The 13,883-nt window shown below is 34.7% G+C and overlaps 1 protein-coding gene across 13 annotated transcripts in view; it reads left to right on the top strand.

Moving 5' to 3' along the window:
• Nucleotides 1-13,883, top strand: part of TANC2 (tetratricopeptide repeat, ankyrin repeat and coiled-coil containing 2) — a 567,085-nt gene that overhangs the window by 503,424 nt on the left and 49,778 nt on the right. For all 13 annotated transcript variants that reach the window (XM_074260887.1, XM_074260888.1, XM_074260884.1 and 10 more), the window contains one exon: nucleotides 8,019-8,127. In XM_074260887.1, the coding sequence (XP_074116988.1) occupies nucleotides 8,019-8,127 (109 nt within the window). The remainder of the gene's footprint in view (nucleotides 1-8,018; nucleotides 8,128-13,883) is intronic.

Below are 13,883 nucleotides of genomic sequence, written 5' to 3'. Positions count from 1 at the left end.
TAGCTATGATCTCCACTTTCCCATGTTGGAAGACTCCCACACAGGAATAAGTAGTGCCAAGCTTGATGTCAGCAGTAGGTCTTTTCAACAAAGTTGCTGGGGCTGCCCAGTGAAGATATTGAAGGCTGTTGCTGTGATGAGTAAGATTCTGCTCACCAATTTTCGCAATCATATAAATGCTTCCAGAAGCACAACAAAGTCATACTAGACTTAGCTTCCGAATCCTCAGTACTTTGAGCAGCACAAGATGCAGAGTGCAGAGTGGTATCTTAAGAAGAGTAATTTTAAGTTTGCCTCTAAATTTTTTTTTTTAAGTTCAAAACCTATAATTCAATATTGGTTGAAGACTATAGGAGATATGCAAATACAAGCCCTTATTTGCCTTCTGCCTAGACTATTGCAATAATCTTCTTAGAAGTCTTCCCCTTCTAATGCTTTACATTCTACTAGAATAAATTTTCTTCTTCATAGTTCTTTGTATTCGCATCTATAAATTAAGAAAATTGGACTATATGATGTTTCAGTTCCTTTATAGCTCTGAATTCTGTGATTCAGTTTGCTCAAAATTTTTAGTGTCTCCCTGTTTCCTGCTGGGTAAAGTTCAGGCTTCTTTGGTCTTTTGAGGCTCTAATTGTCTGATTCCACACTCTTTCCAACCTTCTTTCCTAATCTTTCCTATTCGTCTTCATGCACACAAAACTGAGTTTTCTTTTTCCCTAAGACATGTGATACAATCTTACTGTGTGAGAACGTTATTTTCCTTATCACCACCCCCAACTTCTACCTCTTGGAATTCTGCCCATATTTTAGGATCCAACAAAACTGTTAACTTCTTCAGTACTTCCGCAATATACCCTGCAATTAATGTTTTTTCCCTTTGAATTTAACATAACATTTTATATTATAACTTTCCAGTGTGTTTACTATATAATATATTGTGCTATAGTTATCTATATGTTATCTATTCATCTATAAGCTCCATTTCCACAGGAATTATAATCTTATCTAAGCTTTTTAACTTCCTCCAATACCTAGCACAATGCTAAGATCCCTAAGAACTCAAAGCAAATTGTCACATCTTTGCTCCATTTTGCTCACCCAAGTCAAGTGCCATTCAGAGTGTTCTCAGCCCATGGTAAGCTCCTGAGAAATTCCACGAGTCATTCTGTAACATACATCACTTCATTTGGCTCTCCTTTAATGAAAAGTGTATATAGAACTCTCTTTGAGGCATAGGAACAAGTCATGCTTGTTAGGAATAGGGAGTCAATTGTTCTGAACAGTCAATGGGGGCATAGATATGGCTTATAAGTAATGTGAAACATTGGGATGACGTATATCCTTAATACGAGACCCCTAGACCAATGCTGTAGTAAGGTGCTCTTCTTTACAAATATCTAATGTGGAGGAAGGATGCTTTTTTCATTTTTGTTTTCATTCATCAACATTGAGATAAATGCAGCTCCAGTCCTATCCTCAGTTCATCCCTCAGTCTTTCAGCCATAATCCTCCCAGGCAATAGGCCTATTCCTTTAATCAGAATTAAATGTGTTGTGAACAGAATCTAAAACAAAATGTATGACCATGAAAAGGGAAATATTAGAGAAAACATTGACTGGATACATTTTTAAGACCACTTGTTAATATGTATTCATAGCCCTACCAATCAAAACTCTAAAACTAGTGTGAACAAGAATCTTTTGTTAGCCCCCCCCAAAAAAAGTTTCATCATATATAATTATATGAAGATCTGCTTTATATGATGAGATATAATGAAAAGAATACTGGATTTGAATTTAACACCTCAGTTCTAGGTCTGTCTCTGCAAATTTATATATCCTTGAGAATATAACTATCTCTGAATCTGTTTTCTTATCTATAAATTTGAGAAATAAGGAAAAATAGATAATAAGTATTTCTACTACCTATCTCATAGAATGACTACAAAAAAGACAAGTTACACTATATGGTGTCCCAAAAGTTAGTTTGGTTTTGCATGTGCCAAAATGTTTGTGGCAGCTCTTTTCGTAGTGGCTAGAAACTGGAAAATGAATGGATGCCCATCAATGGGAGAATGGCTGGATAATTATGGTATATGAATGTTATGGAATATTATTGCTCTGTAAGAAATGACCAGCAGGATGAATTCAGAGAGGCTTGGAGAGACTTACATGAACTGATGCTGAGTGAAATGAGCAGAACTAGGAGATCATTATACACTTCAACAATGATACTGTACGAGGATGTATTCTGATGGAAGTGGATATCTTTGACAAAGAGAAGAGTTAATTCAGTTTGGTTTTAAGCTTCATTATAGGCTTGCCTCAGAAATATTGTGGAGTTAGCTCTAGACTATTTCAATAAAGTAAATACTACCATAAAATAAGTGAGTGGATTTTTTTGGTTTTTCAGTGCATATAAAAATTGTGTTTATACTATGTTGTGATCTTTCAAGTGTGTGATAGTATGTCTTTTTAAAAATATACATATAACTTACTATTAAAAATGTGCTTTATTGCTAAAAGAATGATAACCATCATTAGTGTCTTCAGCAAATCATGACCTTTTGCTGGTGGAGCATTTTACCTCAATATTAATGGCTACTAACTGATCAGGATGGTGGTTGCTGATGGTTGGGGTGATTGTGACAATTTCTTAATTTCTTCCTTTCACCTGAATATTTAGAGGCCATGGTAGGGTTATTAATTGACCTATTATCAACAATGTTGGGTTTCAGGGAATAGGGAGACCCAAGAAAAGGGGAATGGCCAGTTATTAGCATAGTCAGAATGCACACATATTTATCTATTAAGTTTGCTATCTTATATAGATAAGATTCATGGTGCCCTAAAACAAATACAATAGTAACATCATTGTAACAAATATAATATAATGAAAAACTTAGAAATATTTTGAGTATTACCAAAATGTAACACAGAGGCACAATGTGAACACATCCTGCTAGGAAAATGGAGCCAATAGCTTATTTGTCTGTTCCAAGGTTGCCACAAATTTCAATATTTTTTTTAAGTGATATCAAAAAGGACTATAGAAAAAGGTGTGTCGGTAGCTTAAATTTAGCAGTTTGGTTAAATTTAGCATTCCACTGTTTTTCAGAATTAGTTGCTTAAAACTACATTGATTTTTGGGATTTCCAGTTATAAATGTGAGGCATTGGGGGAAGAGTGGTCAGAAATTTGGGTACTATTAAGCTCTCCAACTTGCAAAACAAATAATTTGAAAGTAAGTATTTGTGTAAGAAAAAATTTTGCTTAGTTTTAAGCCTGTTTAATGGATTTAATTGTTTACTTATAGGTATTGAGGTCTGGGGAAGGGAAAGGTAGAGAAACTTAAAGCTTAAGTTTTAAGAGACATTGCAAGTTGAAGGTAAAGGGGGAAATTTTAAACATATGGCATCTTTGAAGTAATAATATGGGAAAGTAAAATTCAACTTTAAAAAATTTGATTTATATGCTTTTTAGAAGCTTCAGATCCCACTTCTCATAGATTCTTTCTTGGAGCAGAAAAGTGGTTTAGTGAGAAGTATCATATCTGGTTTCAAATTCTGCTCCTTCAGATCTCTAGTGCCTATTATCTCTGGGACATTGAACAACTTTCTTGACTTCTAGGCCTCAGAGCTTTCATTTACAAAATTAGAGGATTCGAATATATGATTTCTGAGTTCCTTTGAAACCCTAAATCTCTTACCTTATGACACTTATATGAAAAACTATATTTAGCTAAGAAGAAAAAAAAAGGTAAGAATAAAGCCACAATTTAGCAATCTTAGTAATTGTTTTAAGCTATTGCTTTATACTTTTAGTATTTATTGAATCCATCCTTTGTATGTTACAGGATACTTTGTGCATTTCACTGTATTCCAACTTTCATCCTTAAATATCTTAGACATAATCTTGTTCTTAGTTAACTCATTCTAGCTGGGAAGATAAAACACAGACATGTGAAGTGTTAAAATAACAGTACAAAAAAATATACTGCTAGGAGCCCAAATAATTGATCCATACAAGTATTGTTGATGATCAATGGAGAGAAAAATCATTGTGAATTTGTGGAGAAAAGTAAGATGAATCTTAAATGATGAATAAGATTTGGATAAGCAAAAGGAAAAAGCATCAGTTTAAAAAAAAAAAAAACATGGAGATAGGAATATGAGTAATATCCCCATGAATTTGGGAAGGCCCTTTTGGTTAGAGCAGAGGATTCATTTTAAGAAGTAGTGGGAGAAAATGTTTTAAAAAGCAGTATATGGCCAAATTATAAAAGACTTTGTCATGTGGAAGACCTTTTTACTTGATCAGCACAGAAGCACTGAAGATTTTGGAGTCAGTGATTTTTTTTTTTTTTTGGATAAAAGTTTATTCTAGCATCAGTGTTTTGGATGTATCAAAAGGAAGAAAGATTTGAAGGAGGAAAAACAGTTCACAGGCTGTTTTAAGGTAGTAGAGACTATACTAGAGGGGTTTGGGGAGAATGGTAACATGAATACCAAGAGGAAAGAATAGATGGGATGTAAAGATAGAAAAGGCTCAAAAATGACTACTATATGAAGTGGAATCCCCCCCCCCCAAAAAAAAAAATCCAAGAATTTACTAGCCTAGTATTTTTATAAAAGTTATATGAAAAGATTCAAGAAAATATTGTTTTAACTAATTATAAAGTGTGGTCATTTTTATCAAACAACAAGGGAAGAGAGATATTTTACTCTCATCCTCAAATCTTACTTTAAGTATAAGCAATAATTCATTCTAGACTCAACCCCTGCCTCTCCATGCCAACTGGAAATTATTCTATAACTCTTCTAAGATCCTTCTTAATTTCTTATTCCCAGCCTTTATTACATAATTTGCATTATGAATACTTATTTATTATCAATAATTTCAGCTTTTTGAAGTTGCATAGCAAGGGTATTTCCAAATGCCTATAAATTTATGGCACCCAACTTCGCTTCTGTCATATTAAAAGAAAAAAAGTCACTTGCTTGTTGTATTACTTGATAAGAATTACTCTGCCTTTTCAAACCTTCCTTGCCTTTTAGGAATGTATGTGTATAGGAATGTATATATTAGCATCACTGAATATCAGTTTTCAAACTACTTATCCTATTTCATATTCCAGTGACCTATGGAATACAAAAAATTTTATAGGTTATCTAGATTATTGCATAGTTATAAATTAAAATATATTACATAGATTATCTAGATTAATTCTTAATACTCCATTCAGACTTGTTATTGCTTTTCTCTACTCTCTGTATATACCTCCCATGTTTAGCAATTAATCTTGGATTGACATCAATATGCATTCACAATAACACAGTATTCAGAGTGAGCAGTCCCTTATACTTTTCACACCACTTATTATGATCACTTCTGTATACCTACAGTAAACTCTACTGTCCTGTAACATGCCTATAATAGCATAAAAGATAAATCTTTGAATATAGAAAATTCCACATTGATCAAAAAAGTGAACTTTTTTGCCACAGCCAGTTAAGGAAATCAATAATAAAATTCCCTGAGTAACTACCTTATTTTGTGCCAAGCTCTACTTTCCTACATTTTATTCTAGATGAGGGAAGTAGGCTATTCTGTGTGACCCAGAAAGACATTAGTTCTGTCCTCTGCAGCTGTTGGATAGAGGCAAGGCCCAATTTGACCCAGATACAAAAGATGAGTTTCAAGTTCATTAGGGAAAATAGGCATTACAAAGCAGAGAAGAATCCTTATTTGTGTGAGGAATGTAAAGAGTTATAAAACCCATCATTGGTCTTTATAGCCATACATACATCCACAATTAGTGGTTATTAGGAGTAATAATCATGTTCAAATATAAGGCAAATCTACATCCAGAAAGACGACTGTGGAAACTGAGTGCAGATCACAACATAGTATTTTCACTCTTTTTTGTTATTGTTTGCTTGCATTTTATTTTCTTTCTCATTTTTTCCCCTTTTGATTTGATTTTTCTTGTGCAGCAAGGTAATTGTATAAATATGTATACATATATTGAATTTAACATATATTTTTCCTATGTTTTATATATATATATATATATATATATATATATATATATATATATATATATATATATGATTACTTGCCAATCTGGGGGAGGGGGTGGAGGGAAGAGGGGGGGAATTGGAACACAGGGTTTTTCAAGAGTTAATGTTGAAAAATTATCCATGCATATGTTTTGAAAATAAAAAGCTCTAATTTAAAAAAACAAAAACAAATATAAAGCAAAACATAGCTGTTAATCCCCGGTCTCCTCCATCTGCTAATTCCTTTCCATTATGCTTCCAAACATTTTCTAACCTTAAAAAAAGTCCTTAATAAATCTTACTATCTATCCCTTAGATAGTAAGTAACAACAGTTCTATGTCTCATCACTTTCATAGCCAATGTCCTAGAAAAAGCTGTCTCTACCTGTTGCCTCCATTTCTGCTGTTATTACTCACTTCTCAATTCTTCAACTCTGGCTTCTGATCTAATGAGCCAACTATAACCACACTTCCCAGTAACATATATGGATATAGATTAAATGGTTTCTAATGTCCTTTGAACTTTGATCCTTTGATCTCTTAATCACCTTAATTACCAAATTACTTAATTACCAAATCTAATAGCCAGTTCTTAGCCTCATCTCTCTTAACTTCTCTACAATGACCTTCTTCCTCTGGATACCCTTGCTTCACTAACTTTTTATGGTATTATATTCTGGGTTTTCTTTCCACCTAACTACTCTTTCTCAATATCCTTTGCTGGATCATCATCCATTTCATACTCCTTAAATGTGGGCGTATCTCATAACTCCTATTTGAATTAACTTTATGCAGATGACTCACAGATAAGAATATCCAGTCTCTATTTTTCTGATCTTTCCATTTTGAAATGTTCATTTTTGTGAATGTTTGCCAAGTTCAGAATAACCAAAAAAAAAGTAATTTTTTTATGAAACCAAAGAATGGTTAAATTCTTCTTGACAATTTTCCTTTGATATCTCCTTTGTAATATGTGGCTTCTGCCCTTCCTGGCATATCAAAAGGAAACTATCAGAAAACCTTCCATTTTGCAGGGTTTTTCACAAAGACATTTACAAAAGTCATAGAAATAAGATATTCACCTGCCTGACTCTCAAGAAAGTGTCCTTACCTGGGATCACTCAGTACTACTTCCATTTGTTTGATGAACTCAATGGAATATCAAACATGCTCTTTATTATATGTGATTCCAGAAATAAAAACTGAAGAGTTGTGTATCACCTGGGAACACAAAAGCTTTGTCATAATCCTGATGGAGAAAGTATTGAATTAGTGCTAAAACCCCCACAATGCTGCAAACATTGCAAGAGAAGGAAGCCTTGAATTATAAGGTTTTTTAGTAACTCTTAAAGTTCCTTAGCCTCTATTTTATGATTTGTATTTTGTAATTTGGAGAGGAAAAGATTGTTGCAACCATCTGTGTATGGGTTATATGTGACACTTTATAATTCTAGAAGTACTATGACTGGATAGAAAGAATGTGAGTTAGCTATCCACTGTACTTTGTCCGCTCATTTTTCAGTCATGGCCAACTCTTTAAGATATTATTTGGGGTTTTCTTGGCAAAGATACTGAAGCGGGTTGCTATTTCCTCCTTCAGCTCATTTTACAGATGAGGAAACTGAGGCACACAGGGTTAAATGACTTTCCCAGAGATACAGCTAATGACTGTCTGAAGCCAGATTTGAAATCAAGAAGATGAGTCTTCCTGATTTCAGTCCTTAAGTTCTATCTACTATGCCATCAAGCTACTGCATTAAGAATTTACAGCCATTAAAAAGGCACATTTTCAAGTTTACCTGTCAGAAAATAGGTACCATTCTCTGGGAATCAGAGAGATAAAGCTTTGTCAAAGATAAAACCATTGCTGGATTCACAAAAGGTCAGAGGCACAGAAGCTTTAAAAAAGAATAAAATGAACTTGATATTTATTTCTTTTCTTTTTCTATCTTTCTAGGAGTGGTCACACATTACTTGCCTTCTGGTTTTCCCGTCAAGAAGGAAAGCTAAATCGACAGCAGACTATTGAATTGGGACATCACATCCTCAAAGCACACATTTTTAAGGTAGTAAGAGAATCAAAAGCTTATTGTCTCCATTATCAAAACATTATATGCATGAAGATACCTGTTGCTTCAATATAATCCCTACTTTCTTAAGTTATTTATAATATGATAATACAAAATATTATCATACCCTTAAGAATCTTGAGAGTACAATTAAAATCTCAGGTATTCAGAACCTTTGGACATTCTTAAGAGTTGGAAGAAAACTTCACCAAAACTTATTTTGTTGTTCATTTTTTTGTACTGAAATTTTTATAAAATGTATTAAGGCTTCCCTCCATTACTAAACACATTGGGCATTGTAATTTAATCTTTTAGTAATAACCCTAAACCATGTTCATGATAGACAGCAATTCAAGATAATAAGAAACTGTAATAAGGAATTCTTTTCATAATATATTGAGATTTCTGGGGCTATTTGCTTTCTGTAACCTCAGATTTTTTTAACATTTTTTTTAAAATTCTAATTTCTGCTTTTTATAATTCTGTCTTTTTTGGTCACCTCTTATTGCGTATGTGTCCTCTCCTCCTTCCCTTCTAATTTCCTATTTCTAATCTGCTGTCAGCTTAGGCTTATAATTAGTAGACTCAGAGGACCTGAGCAGACTAGATAGAAAGGTTACTATATGTTTTAATGCACAAGACTTTGTGATATTTATTTTATTGTTAGAATATCTAGACAAACTGACACCAGTATGGAAATCAATGAGAAATTTATCTGTTGCTTTTTAGATAACAACTTTATCTCTCACAAAGCAGAATTTAGGAGGGCTGAAAGGTTCAAAATTCAGCTTTATTTTAGGCAACTGAGACAGTATGTTGAATTTTATTCAGTCTTTTTATGTTCATCTCAGACAGCAGTCACTTGATTTGTTTGCCTGATGCATCTGTGCTTTCTCAGGCCCTACCTCCTCTCTTCCAACAACACAGACTCATTGTTATCAACTGAAAGAGAAAAGCCACAGCAAGCCCAAAACGAGGAGAAATGTGGTGATGAGTGGGAATTCTTACCAGAGTAAGAATAGCAGTAAAGGATCTGCAGGCACAACAGAAGAGAAAGCCATCCCCAAGTTAACATCAAAAAAGACAAGGGCCATAATTTCAGGGATAGGGAAAAGGGTAGAGATGAAGGAATCCTTTGTACAATGAAGATAATAACAATGTTCCTTCCACTGAGCACAATTAAAGTGGTTATACCCTCTGTGTGAGCCAGCATAAGAGGCAGGGTTGACACATTCCCTGAGTAATGAAAGCACACTGAGTCAGGGTTTAGCGGATCTTTCACAGCAATGGCTGGCCAGCCACCAAGGGCAGTTCCTTGCAGCTGTTCCTTAGTGTTCCTCATCAATGTTAGGGCTACATAAAGTAGTACCACCACAGGGGCCAATGCTATGGTCAGTAGACTGGTACATTTAATTCTTGGAAAACTAGGACAATTATACTATGCACAGTGCCCTGTACTCAGTATACACTTAATAAGTTTTCATTGAATTGAATGCCACAGCAGTACATGTATGACACAGAAGATGGAGATGGGTTATTCATCTTGAGCTCCTCCACTAGCCATGGCCTTAATAGTTCCATTCTTTTCTGTCCTTTTGTGGTAATTAATCTATTCTCTGGAATTTCCTTCCATGGTATTCAGAGTCCAAGGATTTGGATTTTTTTATATTTATGTTTATATAATGTCCTAGTTTGTCTCTCCTTGAATTGCGGGAGCAAGCTGAAATTCTCTCATGTTACAAAAGGAAACAGCCCATGATGCAAAATATCCCCTGGGTTCTGTTCATTCATATGTGCTTAAGACTTATTAGTCTAAAGCTTTTTCCATGCTGTCACCATAATAGGTAGGAGTAAGCTGGAAGTTAGTTAGTCTGTAACAATCAATCAACTTGTTGTTGTTGTTGTTTTTGTTGTTGTTGTTGTTGTTTTAATGTACCTCTTAGATACCAGGACCTATTCTAGGTACTGATGATATCAGTAGAGAAAGGAAATAGTCCTTGTTCTCAAGAAGTTAATAGTCTGATAGGGGAGACAGAATACATGCAGAAAAAGGGGACCAAAGTAGTCAAAGTGTAGCTTAGAAACCTCTAGGGATTCCCAAGACCCAATCAGGAAGTCTACAAAATTAAAACTGTCTTCATGAAAGTATTAAGATGACTTAATTTCTAATTTGATAAGTATTGGTAGATTTTACTACATATACAAAAGTTCTTTGGGGAGAAAGAGTTCCCAATTTTTAAAAGTATAAATGAGTCATGGAATAAAAACATTTGAAAATTGCTGATCTAAACAATTATAAAGATTGTGAGAAAGCTGTACAGCAATAAATTTTTGTTCCTTTTTCAGTAGCAGTGACATTATTGATGTCATTTTTGTTCTAGGAGTAAGAGCAAAATGTGAAAAGGTTGAGGAAGAAATAAGAACAGAGGGACAATACAGTAGTAGAGAGAGGGCAAAAGGCAAGATGTTCATGCTGGGTAGATCCTGGTGTCCTAACAGATGGCTAGAAAGGATGTGTGAAATAGGGTCCAGAGCTAGCTAAATATAGCAGGTTAAGTATGTTCCTGTATTTTCACATCTGAGCTCTTGCAGTGGCAGGCATGGAGGTAGAAAACAGCAGTAAACTATGTCTTCTATTGCATCTTCTGTCCTCGTATTTCAGAACAATCTGAATGAAGTTATGATAATGCTTGGCCACCCCACAAATCCACAGTGGAAAATTAGATCTTTTGCCTTATCAAAAAGTTCCTCCCTAAGAGACTCACCAGGCTTCTGCTGCATCTGTTTCTCTTTCAGCCATTTATGTTCAGCCACTTTTGTTCAGGGAATGCTTTTCTATAAGTGAGGAGTGTGAGTCACCAAATATCATAGTTCCTTGCCTTTATAGGGAAACAGGGTGGAGTGAACTTTGAAATTACACTGAATAGACTGTTACTGACTTATACCTGGAACCCTTCAAAAAACATTAAAATTAGGTAGTTAGGTGGTAAAATGCATAGAGCACCATTCTTGACATCCTGAGTCCAAACTCAGATACTTACTAGTTCTGTGACTCTGAACAAGTCATTTAACTCAGATTACCTCTTTAAAAAATTGGAATTATGAAGCCTTATTTGTTGAACAAACCAATGCATTGTTGGCTGAAACCTTTGCTTAAGGTTTTGACATATGTCTTTATATGTGAACTAATCTGACAAATGAGGGCAGCTGAAATGGGTTATTAACACAAATCAAGTAAGTTTTAATGAGCGTCCAGAAGATGCTGTGACTATCAGTGAAAGCCCTACTCATTCTTTTCATTATACCTAGCTGTTGCAGAAAATGGCTCCTCTCAAAAATTCAGAGTCTCACCTATGTAATTGCCCAGAGATCATGCCCCGCCGTTCCAAGCCTGGGGGTAGGTGGGTAATAAGATACTTAGGGTTCATTTCCATACAGAATCCTAAGTAGAGGGGGGAAACTCCTTTGTTCAAACTGTATCCTGTATGTGATAGGCACTCTTCACCTTCTAACTGTTTAATTCCTATTTCTTCTTTAAAATCCAATTTAAATTCTACCTCCTCTATTTTGAAATTCTAATTCCACAATTGGCAAGGACTTTTTATCTGCACATCTCTGGTTAACTTGTCATATGGGGGGCAAGTTTTTCATTTGTTTTGTCTTTTGCCTAGAGTTATTTATGTAGTTTTCATATCCTGTTCCTGGTCTGGGATCTCCAGAGGTTCTGGAGAGATAACAGCTAAGGGCACAGTGGATAGAGCACTAGCCCTAGAGTCAGGAAGATATGAGTTCAGATTCTGCCTCAGATATTTACTAGCTATATGGACCTAGGCAGGAAACTTAATTGTTTGTCTCAGTTTTCTTGTCTGTAAAATGAATTGGAGAAGGAAATGGCAAAATACTCCAATATCTTTGTGAAGAAAATTCCAAGTGTTATCACAATGAGTCAAACATAGTTGATTTAAGTGAACAATAAATCTTAATTAAATATTTTATTGCCCTAGTCCTTAACAAGAGGACTAATATTCTAGTCAGTTTTGAGAACTAAATCCCCAGTTTGACAATCTAAAATGGGCTATTGGTTAGCTTTACCATTTTAAAAAAAAATAAGTATGTAGCATAGAGAGGAAGACAATAAGATATAAGCAACTTGAAACCTTATTTGTATTCCCAAGCTGTAACAGAGTTTCTGACACAGTAGATACTTAATAGATGCTTGTTGAATTAAACTGCTTCAACCTTTCTTTCCTTCCCATTCCTGTGATTTGGTCCAGGAAAAATAAAACCCATTACAGTAAGGAATTAGGCACAATAGACCTGTCCAGTGCTCTTTAAAGTAGGTTGACTTCCCTCATCAGAATGGGAGAAATAGCAAGGGTAGTTGGTGCTAACCTTTCTATTTTTCCTTCAGCAGCCTTTCTCTTTCTGCAGCAGTGAGCAGATAGATAAGGAAATATTTCTAGAGAAGCTGATTCTTCCAGGACAAGGACATGACCATATTCTCTTTTGAATTTCATTTTATTTTCTTATGCATATTTTAAAATTTTTTGTTCCTTGAAATGATTGTTCTTGGTGATAAGTCAAATTCATAATTTTTAAAACGTAATAAGAAAATAAAGTGGATAGATTGGAGCAAATGACTAGGAAAGACTAGATAGAGAGCTTACCACTGACACATGCTGGTAGTCTTGTGCTTTACAAGCAAATCACTTAATTTCCCAGTGCCCCAGACATCTCTGTAAAGCTACAATTTGCAGATCTTCATTGATAAAAATAAATCCTCACTGGGAGCTCCTTACACTGATGAAATCATGGAGCTGATCAAAAAATATGCATGTATGTGTATATGTTTACATATATACCATACGTATTAAACATATGTAGAGAAATATAAAAAGATAGATAGATAAACATGCTGTAACATCAACTGAGCCCTTACTGCTGCTAGTCTCTTTTGTCTGTTCACCATCCTACACTCTGTATCACTTCCAAAGCTTTGCATCCTTCCCCAATCCTCCAGTGGATTCATCTGCCCCCCTTCACTCTTGAGAATCTTAACACATATTTTTCTTAATTTTTAAATACTAGCTTTTTAACTTCAAAATACACACAAGGACAATCCAAACCATTCACTTCTACAAAATCCTATGTTCAAAACTTCTTTCCCTCCCCTCCTCCAAATTCCTTCCTTCAGACAGCACACAGTCCATTATATGTCAAACATGTGCAACTCCTCTACATATCATACATAGTCACCATGCTGAACAAGAAAAATCATATCTAAAAGAAAAAAATGAGAAAGAAAACAAAAAAAAAGAATTGAGGCCATTTGCCAAGAGCTACCTTCTCATTTCATATCACTCCAGTGCCTTTTGACTCCATGTACTTTACCCCTATTTCACATTAAGAGATCACCCTCCTTCTTGTGAAGACAAGATCTGTCCAAGTGATCACATTCTGCAGATTGTCCCTCCCATCATGTTTTCTCTCTCACTTATCTTCACTCTTCCCTGTCCTAGTGACTGCTTCCCTATTTCCTACAAATATACCCATGTCTTCCTCATCCTCCAAAACACATATATACATATATTTATGTAATATACACATGCATACATATACACATACATATGTGATCAGCTCATCTTGTTAAAATATTTATTCAAGAAAAATAATGGGAGGTATACTGTTCTGTTGTCTCCAGAAACTGCCGATCGCTCTTTGGGAGGAGATCTGCTGTCTCAACTCAATTTCCC

This window comes from Sminthopsis crassicaudata, chromosome 4 (assembly GCF_048593235.1).
Source record: "Sminthopsis crassicaudata isolate SCR6 chromosome 4, ASM4859323v1, whole genome shotgun sequence".
Taxonomy (NCBI): Eukaryota; Metazoa; Chordata; class Mammalia; order Dasyuromorphia; family Dasyuridae; genus Sminthopsis; species Sminthopsis crassicaudata.
This window is presented reverse-complemented; position numbering and strand designations above follow the sequence as displayed.